Genomic DNA, 19,565 nt, shown 5'->3' on the forward strand with positions numbered 1-19,565 from the left:
CACACCTGCCAAAAATGCATCAACTGAACTGGATCATAAGGAAACAATCTGATAAACCCAAAATGAGGAACAGTCTATAAAATGACTGCTTGTACTTTTTCACAAGTTGGTAACATGAAAGACAGACAAGAAGCTGTTCCAGATTTTGAAAGATTAAACAGACATCAAAATTAAATGCAATACATGACCCCAGGTTGGATCCTGGCTTGGGAAAATATGTTGTAATGGTACAACTAGCAAAATGGGAACATGGTTAACAGTACTGCATCAATGTTAAACTTCCTAAATTTGGTAACTATACTGTGCTGGTAAGACAATGGCCTTGTTCTTAGGAAATATACACTGAGGGACTTAGAAATGAAGGGTCAAGATGCCTGCAACTTAGTTTTGAATAGCTCCCCCTATAAATACAAAATCTATCTGTACACACATGCCCATGCTCACATATGCGCACAAATATATGGTGAGTCAAATGTTAATTGGTGAATCCAGGTGAACTTTGCAAACTTTTCTGTATGTATGCATGTTCCCAAAGTAGAAAGCTTTTTTGTTTTTGCTTTTGTTTTTAAAGAATGAAGTCTCCCTCTGCCTCCCTTTGAAGGAAGATATTTTGAAATCTTAATTCTTTTTAGAATTAAGCTTCCTCATACCAATAAAAAAATGCTGACCATTGGGTCTTTGGAATTTGGTTTCATTTTTGCCCTTAAGGGACCTCTAAACTGAATAATTTTGCTGATGTCAATGTTCCCCTAAATGGCCACTCTAATTCTAAATTATCCTTGGTGAAATTATGCCATTTAGATAAATAAGCACACAAATTTGAGTTATAGCATAAATACATGTGAAAACCAGAAGCCCAACCTGTACTTGTTGCAGGTCTAGCTTTAGACTGAGACAAATACATGAGGGTCTGGCAACAGTCACTTGGAAGTACTGCCTATGTATCTGTAGGAGTTAGGTCCCCCAGCCTATTGGCCATGCCATCTCTAACTGTAAATCTCACTAAACTGCAGCTTCTGGTTGATGAAAAGTTTAGGTAAGAGGCCTCTCCCAGAACCAGACCCCACAGACAAAACAAAATAAGACTGAGGAAAGTTCTCACAAAATCTTTTTAAAAAGAAAACAAAAAAGTACTGCTATGTGTGCTAGCCTACAACGATCTCCAGAACACTGTCAACTGAAAAACTCAATAAATTATATAAAAAGTATAATTCCACTTATGTAAAATATTCCATGTATGAAAATTTTCTAAGTATTTAAAAAAAAAGTCAACATCATTTTTCCAAACTGTCCTGGGCTTTCACTGTGGCTCATGACGTCATTCTGCATGTGCACCCCGCCTGCACTGATGGGGTGGAGGGAGAATCCGAAGGAGTGGACAACAAACCACTGAGGGTTGCAGCACAAGCCTGCCTCGGCCCTAAATGAACCTCATCCCTTTCAGTCCTCTCACTCTGCCTTGTTAAGACCACAAAGCCAGGGATAAATTAACCGACCCAGAGACCCTAGGAAGCAGCCAGTAGTACTCAAAAGGCCTCTGCATCAGGAGACCTGATGTCAGTCCAGGCACTGGGGGTCCTAGAACATCCCATCTCCCAGCAGACCCTCTCGGATGCCCTCTGCAGTGGCCCCTGCCTTGTCCAGCGCCTCGGGGAGCCCCAAGCAATCTTCTCCACAGACATAAACTCCTATGGAAGGTCCCCTAGGAAACAAGGCTTCCAAGACAGGGAAGAACAGGGTGGACACCTGAAGGCTCTATTTGTCCAGCATACCCGCCAGAGCTCTGCTGTCCAACACAGAGTAGTCAGCAGCTGAGGGCAGACACACAACAAAGTGACCAAACTGATGGCTGGCTGCCAGGGATCTGGAAGCCAGCCTACAGAGAGAGACTGGAGGGGGCAGGGGAATAGACTAGGGACAATGACAAGCCCAAGTAGAGAAGAGGGAGAAAGCCAAAAGGCAAGTTTGGCAGTTCTTGTATCCACCAGCTCTCAAGCAAAGCTTGTGCTGTGCAATGGCCCAGGGAAAGGCAAGCCATGTCCTGCTGCAGGGGGAAGGCTGGTGCCCAAGCCTCGGTGCCCAGCAAGTCCATCAGAGAGGAAGCCCCACCTACTGACGCCAAAGGCTTCCTGCGCAACCCCACCAACCCAGGCCGGGTAGCTGGCGAACACCAACGAGAACATTACTGAGGAAGCCTTCACCCGCTCTCGCCTCGCAGCCCAGCTCCCCCAACAGGAGCAAGCTCCCCTCAGTGTGAGGCCCAGGCCAGCTGGCTCTGCAGGCCCTCCCCCCCCCCNNNNTCCAAAGGCGTTCTTGCAGGCGGCCACAAGGCCCTCATCCTCACCACCCCCACCAGGGGCAGCTGCGAGGCCCGCTGGCTAAGGGAGCTGTTGCTCTTTATGTCAAAATATAAATAGCCATTTGTGCATTTGTTCAATAACTGATTTCTGAGTGCCCACTCTGTGCCAAACTAGGCCCAGGGGACAAAACATGAACGTGACAAAGAGTAAAACGTGTCAGTATGAACAATCCTAGCCCTGTCCAAAGCACTGTGGCTGTTTTGGGGGCTGTAGGAAGCCACATACACCCCCTCTCAGACCATGGGAACGGCTAGACTCATTTAGCACTCACTGTGTGTCAGACAGGCTCAAAGCCACTTTGCTCCGCTGCCTCCCAGGTGGGGGCTCTCTCCCAAGAAACATGCCCTTATGCACGCACACCCATGCACCCAGACTTTCAAGGGGGGGTCCCTACACTCTCTAAGGTCCATTCGGAGCAACATGAATGGTCTTTTTGTCAGACGTGTTAGAGCTCTAAACCCATTGATTTTAATTCTCACAGCATCTCTCTGATGTATGTTCTAATATGTCTGTGTTACAGATGAGGAAACTGAGGCTCAGAACAGTCAGAGAGTGGGCAGCACTAAGTGGGCCCTGATGCCCAGCCATGCAGCTCTAAGGGTCCATGCTCTTAACCCACCACACCGGACTCACCGTGTTCTAAACCACGGCCACTCCTTCTCCAAAAAGCTCGTGTGAAGCAAAACCAGACCTGGGCTTTCCTCCCTCCCAGGTCGATGCCCAGAAGCCCCAGGACACTCTGGGTCTGCAGCTCACGGTGCTCCAACCACGGCCCACAGGCCATTCACCCTCCCCTGGACTTGCCCTGTCAAGGCAACCATGTCCACATGGATGGAACACACAGCCCAGCTTGGAAGCAGGACAAGATGTGACTAACTGTCACTAAACACCGAAAGTCAATTGGTAAATCACACCAGAAACAAAAATATAGCTATCACAGAATAACCATACTTTGAGCCCACCCGTCATTCTGGCAAAGTGTTGGCCCAATATTGGGTTCTCGGGATTACTGACCCACTCTGCAGACTGGAAGAGGAAGGGACCACTCACCAACTTCTCAGCACCCCCAATACAAAAGCACATGGGATGAGGGAACAATCTGGCAGTGTACCAAAGAAAAGACATTTAATCAATCCCTTTCTATCTACTAGGTCCTATGTGTTGTCACTGATACATTTCACTCAGAGTCACGAAACTACCAATGTTTCCCTATGCCAAGTACCAAGGGAGGCAGAGGAACAGAGGTAAGAGATCACCCAGGCAGGGAGGGCAGAGAACTGGATCACTTGCTGTGATCTAAGAGGAGGACAAGCCTCAGTGCAGCCAAACTGCCCAGGGGAGGGAAGAGGTGAGAAAAGCGCTGGTTAGCTAGCCTGGGAAGCAGGACCAAGGAAGGTTGCAGGCAAGAGCAACGTGGGCCAGAGGAACAGGGAAGGCACAGCTTAACAGTGGCAAGACGGTGCAGACCTGTCTGGCGACGTGGGCAACAGCAGCACATTTTCCACTCCTAAGACCAGAACGACCAACTGAAACAATAACCTGACTCGCTGCCACCTGGGCCAACCGGAGCTTTAACCACAGCGCTTCCTGTGCCCTCAATTCTTTCCCGTGGCGACAGTGCCCGGCACACAGCAGGTGGGAGTTGGTGACAGTGCCCAGTACACAGCAGGCGGTGGTGAGGGCCTGTTACAGGGCTGTGGGGAGGCATCCCCATTCATCTCCCGGGGGCTCCAGGTACCAGGACCTTCCTCCTGCTCTCTGCAGTGGCCCAAGTGTTCAGGGGGACAGGCCCACTTACTCTCAAATGGTTCAGATAGATTATGTGTGTGTATACATACATATTCAAGTGCACACACGAGGGGTAAGGTTGAAGAGCTAAAATGCTAACAACAGTCTGGTAGAGGATATGCAGGTGTTCTTTGCACGAATTTTGTTCCTGCAACTTTTCTGTCATTTTGAAATTATTTCCAAATTTTCTTTATATGTTAAAAAAAATTCATTAGCTAGCTAGTGAGGTTGGAAAGTGTGTTAACCCTACTTTCCAACTAAAAAGAATGAAATTGTTAAGCTGAAAGCGCAATCAGCCAGCAGAACACGTTCTGCAGTGTTACGGGGAGGGGGCTGTGAAGGCAAGAGCTCAGAACTCCGCGCCTGGCAAGCCCAGCTGCAGGTTCAACTTCCCAGCTACTCCTATGAGCTTCAGCCACGTGTGCCTGTAAAACAGCCACACTCTTCCTAGTCACTAACTCAAGTGCTGCTCCAGAATCAAGGTGCTGCAGCCACTAGTCCGTTCACCGAAAATTTACCAGTGCGGCACAGACAGCAGGCCCCTCTGGGTCCCTAATGACGAAGGGGAAAAAACCCTGAACTCGGAACCAACTCACCTGGGTTTGAATCCCAGCTGTGCCCAGCGTGCGACCTTAGGCAAGTCATTTGCCTCTTCCAGCAGCTTTCCCAACAGTACAAAGACAGCTTCCAGTCCCGCCACCTCGTCAGGCAGCCTCATTAACACAAGCCTTTTTACAGGGCTGGGCCAGAGCTCATTTGGAGAAGGCAAATGTGTTCTCAGCCATGTATGGTGGGGTTGCCCTAGACTGAGCTGTGGCTAACACCACGGCATGATTTTCTATCATAATTGAAGCCAGAAAAACACTTTCAGAATCAGCAATTGCTGCTGCGTTACCTGCACACATGGAGAAAAGGACAATGAAATGATACCATGATCACTGGCTCCCCAAAAGCCCCTCCACGTTTGTTGCCCCTCAGCAGAGGTCTCCAACCTACCCTTTTCACCACAGCCCCAGGCGGGAGATATAGCACACACCACCGCTGGGCATTATGGCTAACCACAAAAGGGATTTGAGGGTTCTCTCCCTCAGATCAGAGCGTTTAGATCAAACAGAGTTTGCACCCTCACCTGGAGAACCACTGGGTCTGAACCATGGGAAGAGATGTGTCCTGGAGTTCCACAGCTGGGGTTAAGGATGGCCAGGACAGGAGATACACAGCTGCGGTAGACAGAGCCTCGGCCAAGGGCAGATGATGGGAACACAAGCCAACATCTGAGGCCGAAGTCTCATGTCAGCCACTTAGTTTCGTGAGCTCTCTGTGGTTGTTTCCCTATCTGTAAAATGGGGCTAATAGCAGTCATCTACCTCACAGGGGCCACTTGAGAGTTAAGCAACGCACATGTTAGTACACATTAGAACAGCACCTGGCACGTAACACATCCTCAATAAACCAAGATCAAACATGCATTTAAAAGAGACTTTGCCAAAAGCTCTCTTGTTGCCCCCACTCTGTGAAAGGCCTCACACCTCTGCACCAGAGAGGAGCCAAAGGTGGCCTGGCCCCGGTCCTCAAGGAGTCCCTCCCTCCTGGGAAGCAGGTTCTGCCTGATGCCCTCCTCACACCCAAGTACAGGTCTAAGCTGGGACTCTGACAGAAGAATGCAGGTTAAGACCAGGGAAGCCGTCCTTCACAAGCACCAGCCAGCAGACCCCTGCCTCTAAGGACACTGAGCACAACAAGCACCCAAGGAGAACTTCTGACCCTGAGTTAAGACCGGCCCTTGCTGCTCAGCCAAAATCAGGGAAGCAGCTGGAGCCCCCACCCCCACCCCGCCCACCCCGGGGTTTTGCAGAGCAACTCAAGATACCACCAGGAGCCACTGCAAAGTTCTGATCTGGAAAGTCATGGAATGCAAAGTAAACTTCGCCGCTGCAACCAGAGCCACCTCCCCGCCCCAACTCAGACCTAATGTGAGGTCTTCTGTGAAGCCCTCCCCTGCTTCACAGGTACAAATGACTGGCCCTCCACCTCTGCTACCTACCTCTAAGCCCCCATACTCAATGACCTGATTTACATCTAGTTTCTGCTTCCATACCTAAAGGGCACTCCTAGAGAAAGGGGTTTATTCAGTTCATTTGAGCATCCCTAGTGGTAGGCAGACAGTGAGCACCTGAAAACTCTTTCTGAATTGTTGCTGGCCAGTTGGCAGGATACATGGAAAGAGAGCTGGGGACATTAGTCACCTCTATCATCCCAGCAGGAGATGCTGGACCTGGGACCAGAGGCACCCCAAGGAAGACAAGCATGATGTGCGGCTTGGTCCCTCAGAGGCCACCTGAAGGACTGACAGGCAAAACTGGGACCCGAGAGCCAGAACAGAATGATGTCTCACCTCTCTACAGATGCAGACATGTTCTCTAAAGAACTTAATCACAAGAAGCCATAAATCCATTGGCTCTGGTCCTCAAGAGCCCATTCAGTACTCCCTCCAAAGGTAGCCTTTTTCTGGCTTCCATTCCTACTAAGGCCACTCCACAACCAGTCACCCTGCTGCCCAGAGAGCCATCAGAAGCAGCTAGCAACCAGCCCTACTCAGGGAGCCCAAAGAAGCATCACTGGAATGACTCCAGGTTGAGCATTGGCCCAGGGCCTTGGCCACCAAGTAAACACTGGGGAGGAGACAGTACTCTGTAAGGATGACAGAGGCAGAAAGGTGTGTAATGTCTGCGGTGAGAGCCCTGGCTGAGGCATTATGGAGAGCGGCACACCACGGGGCCCCTCTGCCTGCCTTTACACAGAGAGACCCGACAGAGCTCACAGACAAGGGCCCTGGACACTTCTGCCTCCATGGGCCCCTTGCTCCATAAAAAATATTAAGAATCATACTTCCAACTGCATCAGTATAAAGGCAGTAAATCTGTATATGTATATTATAACATTTTCTTTGACCTAAAAGTTCAGGGTTCTTTCCTTGCTGGTTTTAAAAGAAGACCACTAAAAGCATTCACTGTGGGTCCCCAGCACCAGGCTCCCTGTGCTTGATGGATAAATCCGCCCTGCACACGGGGATTGGATTTTTTTGTTGCAGTTCAATGGAGGAGGGGGTACACAAGAAACAGGTAGAAATGAAAATTATCCAGGATCTTCCAGTTGCCATGATTCTGATTCCCCACCGCAAGCTTACTTATAAAAACACAAGCTCCGAGGGAGTTCCAAAAGCATTTAATTATCACATTCAAGTAACACTCCTGAGTGCCTGGGCAATGTCCAAGCTCCGACGGCGGAGACCCGGCCGCAGCACCAGTCTCTGCCCCAGGAAGCTTGCTTCCTGCGTGCGATGCTTGGTGGACTCCTAGTACCTCCGCGGGCCGGTCTCTGAGCTGAGTAGTTCTCAACTGCAACACCTCACTGAGTGACAATAAGCGACACGGCTACCGCTTTCCAGCCGAGGAGCTTCCAGGGCTGAGACGCTGGCACCAAACCACTACTGAGGGAAAACATGGGAAACCAGGTGTCTCCACAAGCTACTCTCTCGACCCCCGCACTCCACCCAGACCTCAGCCGCTGGGCAAGGTGGGCGCGCCCCAGGGGCGCAGCTCCTTGGCCAGATAATTCCCAGGTCCCAGAAGTTAGGTCGGGCCCCGCACATCACTCTCGCTTCCGTCAATCTCAAGGCACGCAGCGCTCCACGGACACGGATCCAAAGGTAACATCCCTCGAGAACAAAGTTCCATGATGTACGAGGAGCTCTGAACCCGGGTAAACTCTCGGCACAGTCCTGGGCGAGGAGCACGGTCCCGGGCGGGGGGCGCGGCAGCCCGGGGGCAGGCCTTCACCGGCGCCGTCCGGGGCGCGGCCCCGCCCAGCGGAGGGACTCCTCGGGCGACCCCGGCCCCGCACACTGCCCGCCCTGCCCTGCCCCCGCCCCCACACACCGCGCCCACCGCGCCGCGCACCTGGCCGCAGCGGCTCGGTGACGGTGAGCACGAGCAGGAAGAGCAGCAAGAAGGCACCGCTGTCTGCCTTGGGCACCATTTATCCTCCGTTCATCGTCCCCGGGGCGGCCGCGTGACCCCGCGGGGAGGCCGGACCGGGCCGGGCTGAGGGTCAGGGGACTGGGCCGGGCTGAGGGTCAGGGGACCGGGCCGGGCTGAGGGTCAGGGGCCGGGCGCGGAAGGGCGGCGGGAGAAGGCTCCGGCTAAGCCGCCGCTAAACTGGGCCGCGGGCTCGCGCGCACTCTCGGCCTCAGTCCCGGGTTCCGACTCCGGCTCCGCGCAAGATGGCGGCCGTCCTGCTCAGCTCCGCGCCACCCCCCGCCCGCGCCGGCGGCGCCGACCAATGAGTGCCGAGGTGGGGGGCGGTGCCTGCACGCTCCCAATGCGTGCGGACCCTTGGCCGGGCGGGGGGCGGGGCCTGGGCGGTTGTACCCGAAAGGGGCGAGGCCTGAGGCTGGAAGGGGGGGGCGGGCACTGAGAGGCGGGCCCGGCGGGCGGGCGGGACTATAAGGAGTTAAGTGTGCCATTGGTTAAGCGGGGAGGTGGGACTCGGAGGTGGAGCCTGGGCGGTCGGGCCTACGGGGGGCGGGGATCCCAGGGCGGGACGCGCCGGGCAGAGGAGGTGGGGGAGGGGTAACCCGGCCAAGATGACGGATACAGAAAGGGGCGGGGCGCAGTGGGACCGATGAGGTGGGGAGCGGAGAGGCGGGGAGCAGCCCAGGGGGGCGGAGCGTAAAGGAAGAGGGGAGGGACAGGGAGCCGAGGTGGACCAGGGTGAAGCGGGACCCTGGGGTACGAGGGGTCGTCACACCCCGCATACCTGCGGGCCCAGGTCTGGTCAGCGGCCCAAGAGTACTCCCTAAAGTGGTTCTGTAAAGGCAGAACCGCTGCGGAGAAGAGATGAGGAAAACGGGAGGAACCCAGACAAGCTTTGAGGAAGTGGGAAGATGGGGGCATGGAGGATCCACCCTGTAAGAAACAGGCAGGTGTGGCTTCCCCAGTACACACTACTGAAAATGTTTCAGATGAGGAAATAGCCTACCGGAATGTCATACAAGAGGAGTTGACAGGGAAACCTAGATATTAGACTGTGGAGCAAAGCTGGCCTCTGAAGGAAGAGCCCTGCCTGGTGGGAAGAGGAGGAAGGAATGTTGGGCACAGCTGCTGCCACAGCAGGCCACATCTGCAGGGAGGAAAGGCTCAGGAGCCCATGCTCCCAGAGCTGGCCTCACACCTGTCAGGGAACAGTGTGACTGTGGAAGAGAACACAGCAGATGGAGTATCCCACTAGGAGAGGAGCAAGCTGTCCAATGGAAGGACCACCAGCCATGCACACAAGGCCTGGCACGGTGTCAGGGGTGGGGAAGAGGGTGAAGATGGGAGCAGAGAAAAGGGGACCCATTTTAGCCTGGCCCACCTCCAGCCCCACTGGTTTACTCCCCAGGAGCCATCCTCCCAAGTCCCTTCAAAGCATAATCCTGAATGTCCCAGGATTCCGGCCTATGACATTCGGGGTCCCTGAGAGAGGTACCCACTCCCTCCAAGTAGAGATGGCCGAGATAAAACCCAAGGCTAGGCCAGACCTGCCTGCCCCTGCTCCCTCAGGTGCAAGACAAAGGGCCTGTCACAGCCGAGGGGCCCCACGGCTAGCAGAAACAGTGGTCCCTGTCCAACACTGCCCTGGCTGCTTGCATTGTCCTCAGGGAGCATTCCCAGGAGCAGCTGCTGCATTCAAAGGGATCTAGGCCCAAACTTTAATGTGCCCAGGGAGCCCAGACAGGGTTACAGGCTGGGCAGACCCCAGGGAGGGAACTCACAGCTAAGAGCAGATATCCCGGCCAGCTGTCCCCCTGCAGAGCCACTGTTGGGAGAAGCAGGCCAGCAAAAGTTCAGATGGGGAGAGTAGGACAGGGAGGTGAAAAGTCCAGCCAAACCATGCAGGGAGAAGGCAAAGCCTTGGCTTCCGAAATTACAATCACTGCTGGGCCAAGAGTCTTTGCCCCTCCTGATCCACCCCTACCTTTGGTCCTCCTGCACAGCCTGCAGGCTGCCTGTGTGGACATCGCCAAGGACCTCTAGGGATGAAGGGAGGGAAAAGAGGTCAGGGATATTTTTCCCCAGCTCCCTCCCTCTGGAGTCACTGCCTCTACACTCTTCCCAGATTCCAGTGACCAACCTTCCCTTCGTCCAGGGGTCTGGGGTACCCAATAGTCTGCTCCCATCTTTGTAAATAAGATGACTTTATTAAACTCTCCTCAGACTGCCCTAACTTGAGTACGTCTTTTGTTTCCTGCTGGGACTCAGACTAATATGACCATCCAACCTGGATTTCCTGGGAGGCCCCATGTCGAAATAATCAACCCCACAAGGAGGCCTGGCTCCTTGTTTAGAAGCACCGGCAGACCAATGTGTTCCCCACAGCCCCCTCCTATCTCGGGTCTCAGCCAAGTGGAAGGGCACTCTCCACTGGCCTTTGGTCCACTCCAGCCCCCTGGCTGGCCTTCCAGAGTTCCAAGTCCAAGTGGCTCAGGCCAGAGCCTCATCCCCCCAGGGCACTCCTCCTTTATGACTTCACCCACTGAAGTCACCTGGGGGGACAATGCTGAACGTTCCACCCCAGAGTCTTGGCCTCTAGGAGGCAGGGACAGCAGGGCCGGCCAGCCCAGAGGACTCTCAGTCCACAGTGTAAATGAGGACGCCACTGGCCCATGTCCTGCAGGGATGTAGACAGCAGCCTCAGAGGCATTGGGTGCTCCCGGCACCATGGATGACTCTGCCATCCTCAAGCGACGAGGCTACATCATGGGGATAAATTTGGGAGAGGGCTCGTACGCAAAAGTCAAATCCGCTTACTCTGAGCGCCTGAAGTTCAACGTGGCGGTCAAGATCATCGACCGCAAGAAAGCCCCCACGGACTTCTTGGAGAAATTCCTTCCCCGGGAAATTGAGATTCTGCCCATACTAAACCACCCCTCCATCATCAAGACCTACGAGATCTTTGAGACATCAGACGGCAAGGTCTACATCGTCATGGAGCTCGGGGTCCAGGGTGACCTCCTCGAGTTCATCAAAACCCGGGGAGCCCTGCAAGAGGATGATGCTCGCAAGAAGTTCCACCAGCTCTCCTTGGCCATCAAGTACTGCCATGACCTGGACGTCGTCCACCGAGATCTCAAGTGCGAGAACCTCCTCCTCGACAAGGACTTCAACATCAAGCTGTCCGACTTCGGCTTCTCCAAGCGCTGCCTGCGGGACGACAGTGGCCGCATCATCCTCAGCAAGACCTTCTGCGGGTCGGCGGCGTACGCGGCCCCCGAGGTGCTGCAGGGCATCCCCTACCAGCCCAAGGTGTACGACATCTGGAGCCTGGGCGTGATCCTCTACATCATGGTCTGCGGCTCCATGCCCTACGACGACACCAACATCAAGAAGATGCTGAGGCTCCAGAAGGAGCACCGCGTCAACTTCCCCCGCTCCAAGCGCCTGACGGGCGAGTGCAAGGACCTCATCTACCGCATGCTGCAGCCGGACGTCAACCGGCGGCTGCACATCGACGAGATCCTCAGCCACTTGTGGCTGCAGCCCAAGGCACCGGGCCTGTTCTCTGCAGCCATCAATGAGGAGGGCGAGAGCTCCCGGGGCCCTGAGCCCTCGCGGACCCCTGAGACCCCTGACAAAAAGTCTGCCACCAAGCTGGAGCCCCGGGAGGAGGCGTGGCCCGAGACACACTCTGAGCCAAAACCCGACGAGGAGGAGACGTTGCAAGTGCCGGTGTCAAGGCAGTCAGACACTATGGGCCTTAATGGAGAGCTGGCCGGCAGGGAGACAGAGGAAGAGGCCCTCCCACAGCCCTCAGAGACACACACCTAGCGAGCCTCTCTTGGCCCAGGGGGCCAGCAGGGGATGAAGCAGAGCTTATGGCTTTGAGCCTGAGCTCCAAAGAAACCAAGGGACAAGCCAAAGTAGGAAGACTGTCCTGGATGAGCCACTATTTTCCTCAGTTTCTTCTCCCTCCCTTTGAACTTGGTAACCCACATGGCTAAAGAATCAATAAATCACTATAGTAGTGCCAACCCCAGGGTGAATGTCTTTGCCCCAGCTGACTGCGGTCATCCAGGGAGAGGATCCTGCACTACCCACCCCCCTCCGGCTCCCAACTCTCAGATCACACCACATTTCACCTCCAGTTTGGGAAAATACACCCCCGTGTGCCCAGCCCTGACTGTGACCTCAGGCCCCGGACCAGAGTAGAGAGATGAGCAAGGAAGATGCTGTTTCAAGAGGGAGGCCATGAGTGCAGTGCTGGGGAGGGGAAGGGGGCACAGAGAGGACAGGACCAGGAAGGGCAAGGGGTCAAGGGGCGGCCTGCAGCAGAGGGGCAGGAGGCGGGGGCTCCTCTGAAGTTGGGGCTGAGGATCTCGGCCCTCAACATCCCTGCGCCACTGCCTCCAACGGCTGCCGGTGGGGAGGGGGCCTGCAGGGGACAGGTGGACCAGCCTCTCAGCCCCTCTTGAGTTCCCCACCCTGGTAGTCAACTCCTTTCTTTCATTCTGTCCACCAGGGTTCCCCCATGGCCAGCCAACACCCAGTTCTGGACATGCCCTGAGTCATCCTGCCTGTGGTCATTCCCCCTGCCCAGGAGGAGTGGTGGTGGTTGGGCGCTGGATGGCCCAGCCTCACCCAGCCCGCATGTCCCACAGTCACTGTGTGGTCTCGACCACATCCCATTCCGCTCTAGTCCCAGTCTGACCCCAGCGGCGGTGCTCCATGCCAGAGTGGATAAGCGGACATTGGCGAGGACAGGTGCGCTCACAATGCATGCCTGTACCCTGCAGCCATCGGTGTCCTTTAGAAGGAGCAGCCCTGCATTTAGCATCGCTGGCTGTCGTGCCCTGTGCGGCCCACCCGTGTCATTCTCAGGCTGGTCCCTCTCACCTCAGCCATGGGAGCCCCTTTCTCTTCCTGCTTTGCACTCAACTCTGGACAACCTCATGTGGACCTGCGGGTTTGACGCATCAAGAGGACAAGGGCCTTCAGACTTACCCTCCTCTGCCCATGTCGGTGTCTTGGAAAGGCCCCAACTCCAGACCCCAGGAGATGTGAGGTCCAGTGACTGCCCCAGCCCCACTCTGTACCCTTCCGCACATCCACTCCACCACTCTGCTTGGCTCCTGCCCTCCCCACAGCCACCTTCACACATTCTAGGTCTTCCTGTCTCCGTGCTCCTGGGTGTCTGTCATGAACACACAGTGCAGCTACCACCAAGGCCTCTACTCGCCCCAGGACTCCTCCAGTGGCCAGTGCCTGCCTCCTGCATACAGTCCAGAGCCCACTGCTCTCGGGAAGGATCCCAGTGCCCGGCCTTGGCATCCCAGCCCTGGCCTCCTCCTGGCCTCCCAGCCCTCTCCCTCATCCCCATACCCCCCCACACACATGCTATAACCACGCTTGTAGATGCATCCCTGCAGACCTTACCCGTGGCTCCAGGATCAGCCAAGGCGCCACGGCCTCCACAAAGCCTTCCGAGCTGGGCAGCCTGCCACTATGAGCACTGCTGGGGCAGGCCTGCGAGTGCCGAGGTCCAGGCGCAGAACAGGCCCTGGGGAATACTAGAAGAGCCACCCAATTTTCCCCAGAGGCCCCAGGAACTCAGCATCATGCAGATCATCCGGTGGCGGAGTACAATTCCAGAGCCCACGGGGTTGGCTGGAGTGGGGACATCCTGAGGAGAAGCTCATGAGCCTCCTCGCCTTGGTCACCCGTGCCTTGTTGTGGTCATCGGGGCCGCGGGCAATATGCAGCAAGAGGGTCTGGGAGCAACTCACCATAGCCTAGCCGGAAGGCAAGCCTGGGCAGGAGGGGCCCCACGAAGGAGCATCTACTGTGTGCTTTACAGGTGGAGAGACAGCTCAGAGAGGGTGGGCAACTGCCTGAGATCACACAGCAGAGCGTGGCGGCCCAGGTAACTGAAGTCTCACATTCCAGGCCACTCCTGCGGTCAGCCCTGGCTTGGGCCCTTCAGTGACCCTCCCCAAGGCTTTAGGATCAAGATCCTCACCATGGCCTCGTCCCCCTCCATGTAGCGAACTCCTCAGGACTCAGCCCTCCCAGCCTCCCCAAATCCAGTCCCAGTTTTTCCCTCACAGCCCTGGGTTCCTGTGTCATGGCACAGCCACCACTAGGCATTTGCGCTGTTGGTGGGACACGGAAGCTCCCTGTCCTCTGGGCTTCAGGAAAGGCATGGGTCCTGTCTAGTTCGTCAGTGAACCCCAGAATCTGAAACCAACCCTCCAATGCCTATAGGGTGAGTGGAGAAATGGAGGAAACCGAAACTCAGAGGGAAGGTGCCTTCCCAGAGTCCGCAGGTCTCCCACGCGCAGGGCCGCAGGCTGGGCGGAGCCCCCGGAGGCCACAGGTCCAATGGGACACTTCCCGGCCTGAACACACCAGGAGCGCCTGCCTCGGCGTGTGTGGGGGGGGCAAAGCCACCTGGCCCCACCCCAGCAACTCACCTTGTGCCTCCTCAACCGTGTCCCCCGACAACCAAAGAGGCCACGTGGTCCCGGGCAAGGGCAGAGTATGAGGAAGCAGAAGCTACAAGAAAGGGGAAAGTGGGTGGGTCGGCAGAGTCAGCCAAAAAGGCAGACGTGCAGGGGGGTGCCCCAGATAGAACATTCGGGAGTGCAGGAGGGCAGAGGAGACTGTCATGCTCCTGGGTCCTGGCCTGCAAATCCTCACAGCCAGCCCCTTGTGGGATGCAAAGGAATGAAGTTCTGGTCATTTCTGCCAAAGACATCCCAGGAGAGAGCAGGCATCAGGCCAAAGCTACTGCAACAGAAGTTCCAAAGAGCCAGGAGCGGGCCTCAGGGAGGCCGTGGCCGCTGGAGGGCAGTCACTCCTACCTGGCATCTGGACTCTGGCTGCCCCACCTTGGAGATCTTCCACATAAACCTCCAGATGCAGGGAGCTCCCTGTGTGCCCCAGGTGTGCTCACATGCCTGCCTGGCACGTCCCACCCCTCATCAACCTGGCGGGGCCCTACAGATCCTCTGCACACTGGCTCCTCCCTCCCCTCCCCTCCCGACCTCCCACACGCAGGCCTCCTCCTCCTCCCCCACGCACCTGAACACTGAGCACATGGCACGCCCACGTGTGGGCACAACGTGCCTGCGATGGGGAACAAATGAGCAGCAGGGCTTCTAAAGTAGCTAAGGAGACACACAGAAGATGCCACACTTCCCAAAGCAAAAACACAAGGGTTTTCACATTGCTTTCAGGTGCAAGACAGCTTGAGAGATGCCAACGCCAGGGGTCCACCAGGCCACAACATGCCCACTCCTCACAAAGGTCCAGAGTGACATAATTGAGGACCCCCTCCTCCTCCCCTAGCCTGCTCTTACCAGGACCCTCAGCACCAAAGCTCTGACCAAGGTCCTGGCCACTCAGGGGTCAGTGCACCAGACCCTCTGTCTCTCTGCCGCCCAGTCCCTTCAGGCCCACCGCAGGCCAGCCTCCTCTCGTCTGGTCAAAGGCACTGGCCTCCACTCACCCCGAAGCCCATGCTCTAGGCGCTCTGCCAGGGACCATCCTACAAAGTGACTTGGGTCATGGCTCTTCCAGCCCCAGGCCCTGCAATGGCTGCCAGCCACTTCCCTTCTCCTCCACCCTCCCTCCAGACTGTGAGACTCAGCAATTCTCAGAACAACCCGTCGCCTCTCCCAGGCTCTTCCCCGCCTGGATGCCTCCTCTACCTGACTGAGGCCTGGCCCGTCCTCCAGGCAGGCCGCAGCCCTGGGAACACGCATCTGCCAGTCTGGGGCTCAGGGCCCTGCCGGCCCTCCCACCCCACACACGCCGCAGCGGCACTCCTCTGCCCACCCTTCTACCCTGAACAAGAGCTGCTCTCGTTCACAAGGCTAGCCAGACCAGTGCCATTCCTCCCAGGCACCACCAGCTCCAAGGACACAAGTCCTAGAGAGGGTTTTCTTCACGCCCCAAAGAAGCTGCGGGAAATCGGCCCTGGTGGGGCACGGACCAATGCAGCGTCAGTCCTCACAGCCAGGAGAAGGAAATGGGCATGCGGCCGGCACTAGGGCTTGACCTGGGTGGCCCTCCCTCGGGCCTGACTCATGACAAGGAAGCCACAGCGAGGAGGAGGAACAGGGAGGGTTACCGCAGTCTGGGGTGCCGGCTTCCTTCCAGGGGGTGGGGAGTAGGTACTCCTGCCAGGCCAGCCTGGATTCCGGGGTTCCAGGGGCCCTGTTTCCCCCAGCTCAGTCCCTACTCCCGGCAGGCTGGCTTTATGACTTCACATGCTGAAGTCACGCGGTGACAATGCTGAGCGTTCCACCCCTCCAAGTCCAGGCCCAGCCCAGCCAGACGGCACCCCACAGTGTAAATGAGGACAATGCCCGCTGGCCCACGTGGGGAGGGGATGTAGAGTGCAGCGGCGCCAGCCGCTCCTGGCACCATGGACGATGCCGCGGTCCTAAGGAAGAAGGGTTACATCGTGGGCATCAATCTTGGCAAGGGCTCGTACGCAAAAGTCAAATCTGCCTACTCTGAGCGCCTCAAGTTCAATGTGGCGGTCAAGATCATCGACCGCAAGAAGACGCCCACCGACTTCGTGGAGAGATTCCTTCCTCGGGAGATGGACATCCTGGCAACCGTCAACCACCGCTCCATCATCAAGACCTACGAGATCTTTGAGACCTCTGATGGGCGCATCTACATCGTCATGGAGCTCGGGGTCCAGGGCGACCTCCTCGAGTTCATCAAGTGTCGGGGAGCGCTGCATGAGGACGTGGCTCGTAAGATGTTCCGCCAGCTCTCCTCGGCCGTCAAGTACTGCCATGACCTGGACGTCGTCCACCGAGATCTCAAGTGCGAGAACCTCCTCCTCGACAAGGACTTCAACATCAAGCTGTCCGACTTCGGCTTCTCCAAGCGCTGCCTGCGGGACGGCAGCGGCCGCATCATCCTCAGCAAGACCTTCTGCGGGTCGGCGGCGTACGCGGCCCCCGAGGTGCTGCAGGGCATCCCCTACCAGCCCAAGGTGTACGACATCTGGAGCCTGGGCGTGATCCTCTACATCATGGTCTGCGGCTCCATGCCCTACGACGACTCCGACATCAAGAAGATGCTACGCATCCAGAAGGAGCACCGCGTGGACTTCCCCCGCTCCAAGAACCTGACGGGCGAGTGCAAGGACCTCATCTACCGCATCCTGCAGCCGGACGTCAACCGGCGGCTGCACATCGACGAGATCCTCAGCCACTCGTGGCTGCAGCCCCCCAAGCCCAAAGCCATGTCTTCTGCCTCCTTCAAGAGGGAGGGTGAGGGCAAGTACCGGACCGAGGGCAAACTGGACACCCGGCCAGGCTCGCGGCCTGAGCACCGGCCCGAGCACCGGCCGGACCACAAGCTGGGGGCCAAAACCCAGCACCGGCTGCTGGTGGTGCCCGAGAACGAGGACAGGATGGAGGACAGGCTGGCCGAGACCTCCAAGGCAAAAGATCATCATGTCACTGGAGCCGAGGTGGGGAAAGCGAGCACCTAGCAGTGCTGAGGGCCCGGGGGGCGTGGTGCATAGTGTGCACCCACATAAACTAAATAGGCAGTAGGAGCTGAAGAAGGCACAGGTGCAAGGAACAAGTAAAATCCGTCAATTAAACCACTATTTTGATGACGTTCTATTAGCTTTCTTCCACTTAGTAGCAAAGACATTAATTACTGACCACCAAATAAACCACAAAGTGTATACAAGCATCAAGAGTGCCCCGTGAGGCGTCTTTTTCTCTAGGACTCAGCCAACCACCCTCCCTGCGGCGCAGGGGTCTCCAGCAAAAGGGTGCAGGGACTGGTGCTCAGGCACAGGCAGACTCATGGCGAGGCCCTGTGGGCAAGACGACCTCAGCCGCAGCTCACAGCCAGGCCCCCACCGTCTCCTGCTGACCCACCCTGGGCCCAGTGCCTCCAGGGTCTCTCTGGCTCAGGAGCAATCCACCCTGACCCCGACCCCATCCCTCTCCCTCACACAGCCCCTTTCTCCATGTACTCCGCTCCCTCCATTCTTGCAGTTGAGATCAGTGACCTTGGCCCCTTGAGTGCACTTTCCTTTGCCAGAACAGCCCCAGCCCAGACCTCTCTCACCCACGCCCTCCCCAACCCTTCCTGTCCTCCCCATACACCAGCCAGTGCTGGGGGGGGTGGGGGCGGCGCTTGGCCTTAAGTGGCCTTGCCTGGACAGCATCTCCCTCTGCATCTCACACCCACTCAGATGTCTCTGCCTCCATGCTGCTCTGGTCCATGCTTCCCCCCTTACCCTATGGGAGAAGAGCACCAAGGGCCACACTTTCCTGATCCCCGGGCGGTCCTGGTCCCGGTCCCACCCGCTGAGCCCAGTCCCAGGCCCCTGGTAAGTTACAGGGCTTGGCTGGGGCTTGGCCCCGTGGAAACTCACAGTCATGCACAGACTAGTGGGTGCCTAGGCAGGTGACTGGCCCCACACCAGCCTCCAGGGAACACGGCACTCACGGAGGGGGCGAGGACCCATGCAGGACAACCCAAGACAATGGCCAGGGCAGGGCTCGGTATGCTCAAAGCAAGAAAAACTCTGGTCTGAGCAGACTCCAGGCTGTCTCTTTGGGCAGTGCAAGCCCCTCAGAGGGCACAACCTGACCCCACTTAAGGCCTGAAGAGACCCATCTGGGAGCCAGCTTGGACATCTCACCTCCATGTGAAGTGGCTGGCCCAGGCCTCCTAGAGTCGGGCACCAAAGCCCTCAAGGTCATGGGCAAACGTGGCCTGTGGTGCACATGGCACTCTCGGGTCTGCGTGGAACCTGGCCCCATTGCTTTTAGACACTGTGGCCCAGGTTACTGTTACCCACAGCTCTTACTGGTGACTCAGCAGCGTAGGGAAGGTGGTGCCTGGAGCATGGGGAGACGGAAGTGCAGGAAGGGAGGCAGCCCTGCCCCACCTGAGCTGGAGACCAGGTGCGTGAAGAAGGTAACGTTGAGGCCACTTTGAAGGTGCCACATGTGATGTGTGGGCTGACACACCGGACCCACGCAACCCTGTCACCAGCAAACCACGCAGGCCAGGCCCGGCTGGGGAGGCTACAGACCTGAACCCAGAACCCCAGAAGAACGTGAGGGGCACAACTTCCAAGGGCTCTCTCCTTCCCTCAGAGGGACAGAATTTGGGAAGCAGGGCCCAATGTGCTGTGAGCTCAGTGCAGAAGGCAGGTTCCAAACCCCAGGTGGGCCACAGAAGCAATGCAGGTAGTGGCAGGAAAGGCCAGAGATCCTGGACTTCCAAGTTCACCTCACCCAGAAGCTTCTTCCCAGGGAAGCCTGCAGTCCTGAGACCGCGATGTGGGCACGAGGGCAGCCTAAGGCCTGTGCAGGGCGGGCCG

The 19,565-nt window shown here is 56.8% G+C and overlaps 3 protein-coding genes across 3 annotated transcripts in view; 2 read left to right on the top strand and 1 right to left on the bottom strand.

Moving 5' to 3' along the window:
- The window catches only part of DGCR2 (DiGeorge syndrome critical region gene 2), an 89,515-nt gene extending 81,046 nt beyond the window's left edge, over window positions 1–8,469 (bottom strand). The window contains exon 1 of the mRNA XM_040619570.1: window positions 8,108–8,469. Within this exon, the coding sequence (XP_040475504.1) occupies window positions 8,108–8,186 (79 nt within the window). The 5' untranslated portion in view covers window positions 8,187–8,469. The remainder of the gene's footprint in view (window positions 1–8,107) is intronic.
- A 296-nt stretch (window positions 8,470–8,765) lies between these two features.
- Window positions 8,766–12,637, top strand: TSSK1B (testis specific serine kinase 1B). The gene has a single exon (XM_008697567.2). It carries the CDS (start codon window positions 10,910–10,912, stop codon window positions 12,014–12,016), a length of 1,107 nt encoding a protein of 368 aa, XP_008695789.2. The 5' UTR covers window positions 8,766–10,909; the 3' UTR covers window positions 12,017–12,637.
- Window positions 12,638–16,616: 3,979 nt separating this feature from the next.
- TSSK2 (testis specific serine kinase 2) lies at window positions 16,617–19,438 on the top strand. The gene has a single exon (XM_008697568.2). The coding sequence runs from the start codon at window positions 16,617–16,619 to the stop codon at window positions 17,703–17,705; it is 1,089 nt and encodes a 362-aa protein (XP_008695790.2). The 3' UTR covers window positions 17,706–19,438.
- Window positions 19,439–19,565: the final 127 nt, after the last annotated feature.

This window comes from Ursus maritimus, unplaced genomic scaffold (genome assembly GCF_017311325.1).
Source record: "Ursus maritimus isolate PB19 unplaced genomic scaffold, ASM1731132v1 scaffold_33, whole genome shotgun sequence".
Classification (NCBI taxonomy): Eukaryota; Metazoa; Chordata; class Mammalia; order Carnivora; family Ursidae; genus Ursus; species Ursus maritimus.